Source organism: Nyctereutes procyonoides, unplaced genomic scaffold (genome assembly GCF_905146905.1).
Source record: "Nyctereutes procyonoides isolate TBG_1078 unplaced genomic scaffold, NYPRO_anot_genome, whole genome shotgun sequence".
In the NCBI taxonomy this organism is placed as follows: domain Eukaryota; kingdom Metazoa; phylum Chordata; class Mammalia; order Carnivora; family Canidae; genus Nyctereutes; species Nyctereutes procyonoides.
The window spans coordinates 66,015,077-66,024,237 of NW_026575142.1; the positions used below are offsets into that span (position 1 = coordinate 66,015,077).

Genomic DNA, 9,161 nt, shown 5'->3' on the forward strand with positions numbered 1-9,161 from the left:
AGGAATAACAGCTCACAACTTGGGGAAGATGAACAAATCAACCTTATCTTGAGCAGGCTGTGTGAGGGGTACACTAAAGTGTAGGACATGGTGACAGGGGTTTGGTGTTAGTTCTCTTGACCCTTTGTTTTTCCCTCAATTCAATGTTATATCAAAGTTGGATGAGTATTATTAGATATTTAAGAGATTGTAATATGCACGAAACAGTTCATTTTGTAAAAAGTAATTTGAAAGTGGGTCTTTGCCATGGTGTGAGGATTAAATGGAAAAACAAAACTGAATGAGAACTAACACAGTCTTTTAAATCCCTCAGTTGGCCGAACTGAGACAGAGATTGGACCATGCTGAGGCCGATAGGCAAGAACTCCAAGATGAACTCCGGCAGGAACGGGAAGCAAGACAGAAGTTAGAGATGATGATCAAAGAGCTGAAGCTGCAAATTTTGAAATCATCTAAGACTGCTAAGGAATAGAAACCTTTATAGAGATTCATCTGTGTATTCCCAACAGGGTTTATTTTTGTTTATTTGCTTTGGTTATTGAATTCTGAATAACTTGTCTGCATGAAGATAACTAGGCATCCTATCCATTTGTAGATCAGAGAAAGTGAAGAGATTATATATTAGTACATAAATTTTTACATTTTCCAAATGAATGAAAATGTATGTTTCTTTGTACTTTTTTTCAACCAGCTTAGAAACAGTACTATATGGTTTCAGCTATTAGATAATCTGCCTATATTTCTAATGCAAATTTAGCAGTTGTATACTTTTTAAAAGCTGCATTGTGTGATGGATAGTTGTGGTCAGTTTTGTTACCCATATTTCAGACTCAATTTTACATACGATGGTGGCTTCATATTTCAAAAATACGGAGCTACTGAAGGAATTGAATATATTTTTTTTATTAAAACAGCCTCCTTTCTAAATTGATACAGTACGCTCATTATTACACATAAAATTTGCTTTTATTTTGTTCATATTATAGAACGAATTTCCACCAGTTCTTTTTTTTTTAATGTCTCCTAAGAGACATTCTGTCAAAAGAGGAATTTCATTGATGAGGTTATAGCACACCCCATAGGCATAATGAGGAAGGATAACATACTCTGTTACACACTGCTACTAAATACAAGAAGCAGTTGTAATTTGTTTTTTGCTTTAAATGTGGTTATATTTAGAATTTCTTTTTAATGCAGCAACTTCAGAAGAGGGAATAAAATGTAATTTTTGAACTTTTGTTTATGTTGTTAATAGAGGTGTGAAAATATTAATGTTGAGAAAAAACTGATAACCATTGATGTACATCAGTTTGTATACAATCCATAACCCTCCTGTACAGTTTTTATATATAGTTATGGGTCTTAACTGAAATTTATATAATGGATTTGTTTTCTGTAATGGGTTTGTTTTTCCTTAAAATGTAAAATATTAAACACCTTGAAGGTTATTTTGGATTTTTGTATGTTTAAATGTTAAGTCTTATCAATATTTGCACGAATGGACCATTGTCAATTACTACTTAATATCAAAATCAGGAATTTACAGTCAGCTGATAGTGTATGATAGGTTAATATAGGGAAGTTTAGTTACCTGCCACTAAAAGGTTTTTAGATAATTTTTAGAAGATAAAGGAATTCCATAGTTTGGGGGAGGGGCAAATCTTCTGCACTTTTTTTTGCACAGAAAAGTCGGTCATTCTTTAATGGCAAATTTCATATTCGTTAATTCTTGGCTTAAAAAATACTAGGTAAAATTCTTAGTATGCATTTATTAAAGGAAGTTTCCTGAAGCTACCATTAATTGACATTATTATTCCAGGAATTTTCTGTTTGTGTTCTCATGTAGAGTACTGTATGAAATTACTTGAGAGCTAAATTTATTTTTTAAATAAATCAGCTAGAGTTAAGGTTATATACTATTCCTGGTATAGACGACAGATGCTCTACTGATACAGAACTTCAAAAATCAGTAGGTTATCATTTAGTCAGTTATTTTCATATTTTGCTTAATGGTACTTACATATCCTAAAAGAATTTTTGTACTTTTCAAAGTATAGTTTCTTTACTAGAGTGTGATGTAAATGTGTATTTTCTATCTTCCATTTAAATTTTTACTATATTAACCCTGCAATTTAATTTGTTGTTTCTTGGACTCCTCAAGGAGGAACAAATGTTAAAAATGATATACCCTCCTAATACCTTTTATTTAGATCTGGAGAAAGAAAAATCACAAAGACAGTTAATCATAGTGTTCATTTTAGTTGTGTCAGTTAAGCTTTTTGGGAGATAAACTCAAGCTCCTATAATTTCATTTTTCTAATTTACTAAAAAACTTTATGCTTATATTACTTAATAAATGACAAGCTTACTTAAGTTTCAACCCAAAACCTCTACAATAAGTTGCTTAATCTTTGAAGTATTTTATTTTAAAATTCTAAGCAGTGCTTAAACATCTTTAAAATACATAAACTCTTAATTTAGAATTGAGTAAAAAAATACTTTTTCTAATCCTTCGCATTAGAAAAACCTGCCACGTGAAATTGTATAGTCTTCATTTTCCAGAAGATACATTGATGTGCCATAGGTTTCTGTCTAACTTCCTTGAAAATAGAGCTTTTAGTCAATTGTAAATATTATACCTATTCTAGTTAAAAGTAATTTTAAGTTAAACTGCACCACATAGGTTGAAAATAGAGAGATTTTGTAATACTTTAAAAGTGGCCTCTGCTGAAATATCCATATAAACGTATTCTTCTATTCTTTGCATGCTCATTTTTGTGTGTTGGTTGCTAGCTTAAAGTTTGTTTTGGTGTTAGTTTTTGTGTGCCAGTTTATTAGGCAAGCAGATTTTTCCTCAGACTTTGTAATATTATTCTTTTTAGGAAAAATATTAAAATATTTACTTTAAAAAGCTGCATTAAAGGAACGGCCTATCAAAAGTGCTAGAGCATCTTAAGGAAGAAAAGATAGAGTATTAGCTTACTGGGTGATGGGTGATGATAGTTTCTATACTTTAAACATTGTGAGTAAAGGGTACCAAATCTATAAAGGCAGTAAATAAATGTAAAACCTGCTGTCATTGAGGAAGCTCTAAACCAGCCTGATTTCACAAATGCAACTTGTAACACTATGAAAGGATTTGACCAACAACATAAGTTTGGCTTGTGCTTTAGTTTTGTAAAGCATATTCTTTTGCTTGAATTTCTGTGTCCATGAGAGTCAGGATGTTTTATGCTTCTTGAACTGATTTTATAACATATTTAATATATTACCAGTTGAGATATAAAATCATTTGTACATATTGAATTAAAAACCAGTTACTAAAGTAGGTGAAATAGACTGAGTACAATGATATTTGCAGGTTATCCATAGGTTTTGGAAGTCCTGACCAAACAACCAGTTTATTTGCACATCTGTGGCTTCTGTTTGAAGGAAAGTAGAATGATGAGGAAACTCGAGTAGTAAGAAGCATGTTCAAGGTATTTTCCTAAAATTAATTGTCAAGCTGGTGCTGAAAGTTTTTGATCAGCTTCTAAAATTTTCTTTTCAGTGAGTTACATTTTGATTGCTTAGGGGAAAAGTCCTCATTTTCATTTGCTCTTATGCATTTAATCCGCACGACAGGACATTAAAAATCAATATAATGAAAAGTTGTGCTCATACTGTACACCTGTTTCTGTGCTTAGAACTACTTGTTAATTTTTATCGAAGCTGTCAGCAATAAGGGACACATTACTGCTGTATTATACATTGTGGGATTGAATAAACAGCTTAAATTTTTTTCTAGTATAGGATACTGACGCATTTCTATTATTGGAAGAAATTTGTATGGGTATTCTATATCGCATCTTGTTTAAAAGGACAGGTTTTTTGTTTTTTTTTTTGTAAAATCTTTACATTTTAGATGGCTTCTAAAACTGTAATGCAATCTGGAGCCTGTTTCTTTAGTAATAGAATTAAATGTCTTACATAGTGCTACTGTTTTTGAATTAGCGATCAAATGTAAAAACTGAAATTTAAAAATTAAGCCCAGAAAACAAAATAGTGTATTAAGTTAGCTGAATGTAAAAGAAATTTATAAGACTTTTTTCCTTCAATATAGATACCTCAACTTGAAAATAAAGCACAGCATACTTAAAGTAGTTCTAGTAAAAAGAAAAAAGTCCCACAAAAGAATTGCTTAATCTAGGACAACTTTGGGGGAATTATAGTTTGGGAGAAATAAAATATACTTGCTTTTAACCATCCTGTTAGAAGTATTTGCTTATCCTGATAATTTTAAGCCAACACAGTAGTCTTAAATTATTTCTGAATTTCTAACCTGTGAAGGCAGTAAGTGAAATATCTGTTCTGCAACTGTTGAAACAAGTTGTTGACTATATTGACCATAAATCAATTTAAAATTTTGCCAATGATGTACAGTTTTATGGTTAAAATTGCTGTGGTTGGTTGCATCACATGACACACAAAACTGTCCTCTACCTCACGTGAAATAAATATTTTATATGGTTTTACTATAAAAACAAGACTCATCTATCTGGTCACTTAGTTTACAAATTTTGAATTATATTTATTGAAACATGACATACTGTGCTCTCAGCTTATACCTCAATCGTATTTTGTGCTGTTTTCCATTTTCATGCCTTGTAAATAACTTGTATAGATTGTGGATTAAATTCCGAATAAAAACTTTTAATGCCAATGAAACTGATTGAAGCCATTTTAGTATCCTGTGTGAGCTCAACTTTCTTGTTCCTTAAGGTTGACATTTTCTCCTTTTGTTTCTTTGAAGTCTATTAGTCATTACACACTAAACGATTAACTTGAGAAATCTTTTTTAAAATTATAAAATATGAAACTTCATGTGGTATTTCAGGTACAGAACATACCAGCATTTTGTGATAATTTCTTTCATGATGCATGATCTCTTGCTTTCACCTCTTTCCATTACTCCTCTACTCCCACCTCTGGTATTATTACTTATTACAGCATAACAAAGTACTCCCTAATTTGGCTGCTTCAAATGACCTATCTCACCCAGTACCTGAGGGTCAGAAACCCAAAGGCACATTAGCTGAGAGTGATGGTTCAGCAGCTCTTAGAAGTGTGCAATTACTATGTTACTTGGGGCTGAAACCATTTGGAAGCTTGACGGCTGGAGGATCTGCTTTCAAGTGCATTCACGGGACTGTTGACAGGTGCTCAGGTCCCTACTCTGTAGACCTGTCCATGGAGTTCTTCACAATATGGTAGATGGCTTTCCCCAAATGAAGATCCAAAAGAGAGAAAGAATGATGGCAGTTTCCTTTGTTACTTAGACTCCCTAATTGAGTCAAGTCTAGCCCATATGCAGTTGGAAGCTATTACACAAGGGTATATAATACCCAGGAGGCAGGGATTATGGAGGACCATCCTAGAGTCTGGCTACCATATCCCAATTTTTTATGGCAAAATATGCATGGCAAAAATTTATTTAAAAAATTTTAAGAGTAATTTTTAGAATATTTTGATTATTTTTATTGTAAAGAATAATTCCGTGGCATTAGCTACATTCACAATGCTCAACCATCATCACTATATTCAGAACTTCATTATCCCAGAGAGCAACTCTATCTATTAAACAATAACTCCCTTTCCCCACCACTCTGAGCTCTTGGTACTCTATTCCATGTTCTGTCTCTTGTTCTTAATTGCCCTGATGAGAAGGTTTTAAATTTGAATTTTGTCAAATGCTTTTTTTGCAACACTTGAGATGATCATGTGATTTTTTTCTTTCCTTCTATTACTGTGATGTATTAACATCGCTTGGATTTTGTACGTTGAACTCTTGCATCCCAAGAATAAATCCCATTGTTCATGGTAAATAATCCTTTTAATATGTTGTTATTTATTTAGTTATTTAAGTGAAATATACTTGACAAAGAACATGTAAATTTAAGGTGTTCACCATGTTAATTTGATACACTTGTATATTTTTCAGTTTGCTCGGATTCTGTTGAGGCTTTTTGCATTAATACTCATAAAGGATATTGGTCTGTAGTTTGGTTTTTTTCTTTTCCTTTTTTTTTTTTTTTTCTATTTCTGTAGTGTCTTTGGTCCTGGTATTAGGATAACCCTGGCCTCATAGAATGAGTTAGGAAGTGTTCTCTGTGTTTTGATTTTTGGAAGAGTTTGAGAAAAAGTGGTGTTAATTCTTCTTTCAGTGTTTGATAGAACTCACCAGTGAAGCCTTGGGCTTTTCTTTGTTGGGAGGTTTTGATTAGTGATTTAATCTTAGTTATAGGTTTATTCAAATTTTCTACTTCTTTCTGAGTTGTTTTTGGTAGATTTTGTGTTTCTAGGAAAATGGCCTTTTCACGTAAGCTGTCTTTTTTGATGGTATATAATTGTTCATAGTATTCTTTTAAAACCCTTTATATTTTTGTAAAATAAATAGAAATGTTTCTATTTTCATTTCTCATCTTAGGAATTTGAGTTGTCTTTCTCCTTAGTCAATCTAGCTAAAGACTTGTCAATTTTGTTGATCTTTTCAAAGAACCAACTTTTGATTTTATTGATGTTCTCTTCCCTATTTCCACTCTAATCTTTATTATTTCCTTCTAGCTTTGAGTTTAGTTTGCTCTTCTTTTTTTAGTTCCTCAGGACTTACAGTTTGGTTATTGATTTTAGATCTTTCTTCTGTTTTTTAAAAAAGATTTATTTATTTATTTATTTATTTATTTATTTATTTGAGGGAACAAATAGGAAGGGGGAGAAGCAGACTCCCCACTGAGCAGGGAGCCCGATACTGGGCTCAATCCCAGGATCCTGGGATCATGACCTGAGCTGAAGGTACGTGCTTAACTGACTGAGCTACCCAGGCATCTGTCTTCCTTCTGTTTTAATGGATGTTTTTACAGCTGTAAATTTCTATCCCAAGATAGAAGATAGAAATTAGCATCTCATAAGTTCTGTTATGTTTTGTTATTATTTTCATTTGTCTCAAGGTATTTTCTAACTTCCCTTGTGATTTCTTCTTTGACTCCTTTTTGTATGTTTGCTTTTTTTTAGAGAGAGAGAGAGAGAGAGGGAGAACATGAGCATGGTGAGAGGTGGAAGAAGGATAGATAGAAACTTAAACAGGCTGTACCCTCAGCACAGAGCCCATCATGAGATTCAATCTCACAACCCTGAGTTCATGACCTGAACCAAAATCAAAAGTTGGTCGCTTAACCAACTGAACCACCCAGCTACCCCTCCTTGGTTGTTTAAGATTGAGTTATTTAATTTCCAATTTGTGAATTTTCCTCTTTTTTCTTCTGTTATTGATTTGTAGTTTCATTCAGTTGTGATTAGAAAAGATACTTTGGGGGCACCTGGGTGGCTCAGTGGTTGAACGTCTGCCTTCGGCTCAGGTCGTGATCCCAGGGTCCTGGGATCGAGTCCAGTATTGGGCTCCCCACAGGGAGCCTGCTTCTCCCTCTGACTATGTCTCTGCCTCTCTGTTTCTCATGAATAAATAAAATCCTTAACAAAAAGAAAGAAAAGATACTTTGAATGATTTAAATCTTTTTAAATTTATTAAGACTTGTTTTATGGCTTAACGTGTTCTATCGTGGAGAATTCCATGTGTAATTGAAGAGAATTTGTACTCTGATGTTATTGAGTGGAATGTTCTGTATGTATCTATTAGGTCTAATGTGTTCAAATCCTGTTTCCTTATTGATTTTCTGTCTGGTAATTTTATCCATTATTGAAAGCAAGGTATTAAAGTCTCCAACTATTATTGTAGAACTATTTCTCCCTTCAGTTCTGTCAATATTTGCTTCATATATTTTGGGCATGTTGTTTGGTACATATGTGTTTGAACTGACCCTTTTATCAACATGTAATATCCTTTGTTTCTTGTAACAGCTTTTGATTTAAAGTCTGTTTCATCTATTAGCACAGTTACCTCAGCTCTCTTTTGGTTACTATTTGCACAGAATACAGGCATACCTTGTTTTATTGCATCTTGCTTTATTGCATTTCACAGATATTACGTTTTTTATGAGTTGAAGATTTGTGGCAACCCTGAATCAAACAAGTCTACTGGTGCCATTTTTCTAACATTTGATCACTTCATGTCTCTGTGTCATATTTTGGTAATTCTTGCAATATTTCAAACTTTATTATTACATTTGTTGTAGTGATATGTGATTAGTGATTATGACTCACTGAAAGCTCGGATTATGATTTGCACTTTTTAGCAATGAAATTTTTTATTAAAGATTTTATTTATTTGAGAGAGAGAGAGAGAGAGAGAGAGGGAGGGAGAGAGAGAATGAGCTGGGGAAAGGGAAGAGGGAGAGGGAGAAGCAGACTCCCCACTGAACAGGGAACCTGATGCAGGGCTTGGTCCTAGGATCATGACCTGAGCTGAAGGAAGTTGCTTAACCAACTGAGCCACCCAGGCACCCCTGAAGTGTTTGTGTGTGTGTGTGTTTTAATTAAGGTATAGACATTGTTTCTTCCAGACATAATGGGATTGCACACTTAATTAACTATAATATAGTGTAGACATAACTTTTACATGTATTGGGAAACCAAAAGATTCATTTGACTCACTTTATTGTGATATTTGCTTCATTTGAGTGATCTGGACCTAAGCCCACATATCTCTGATGTATTCCTGTATCTTTTTCCATCCTTTCACTTTCAACCTGTTTATGTTTTTAGTTTTTTTTTTTTACATTTATTTATGATAGTCACACACACACACACAGAGAGAGGCAGAGACACAGGCAGAGGGAGAAGCAGGCTCCATGCACCAGGAGCCCGACGTGGGATTCGATCCAGGGTCTCCAGGATCGCGCCCTGGGCCAAAGGCAGGCGCCAAACCGCTGCGCCACCCAGGGATCCCTGTTTTTAGTTTTAAAGTGTCTTGTACACAGCATATAGTTGGATCTTAAAAAAGAAAAAATCCATTGTGCCAATCTCAGTCTTTTAGAGTTTAATCCATTTATATTCAAAGTAATTACAGATAAAAAAGGCCTTTACTATGGCCATTTTGCTATTTGTTTTCTTCTTCCTTTTTTTTTCTTTTTGCTGTTTTTTGTAAGGTCTATTTTATTTTTCCCTTATTTCCTTCATTACTGCCTTGATTTGTGTTTAGTTGTATTTTGTAACGACATATTTTGATT

The 9,161-nt window shown here is 33.4% G+C and overlaps 1 protein-coding gene across 1 annotated transcript in view; it reads left to right on the top strand.

Moving 5' to 3' along the window:
* SKIL (SKI like proto-oncogene) overlaps positions 1-4,711 on the top strand; it is a 28,924-nt gene extending 24,213 nt beyond the window's left edge. The window contains exon 7 of the mRNA XM_055308399.1: positions 314-4,711. Coding sequence (XP_055164374.1) covers positions 314-472 — 159 coding nt within the window. The 3' untranslated portion in view covers positions 473-4,711. The remainder of the gene's footprint in view (positions 1-313) is intronic.
* Positions 4,712-9,161: the final 4,450 nt, after the last annotated feature.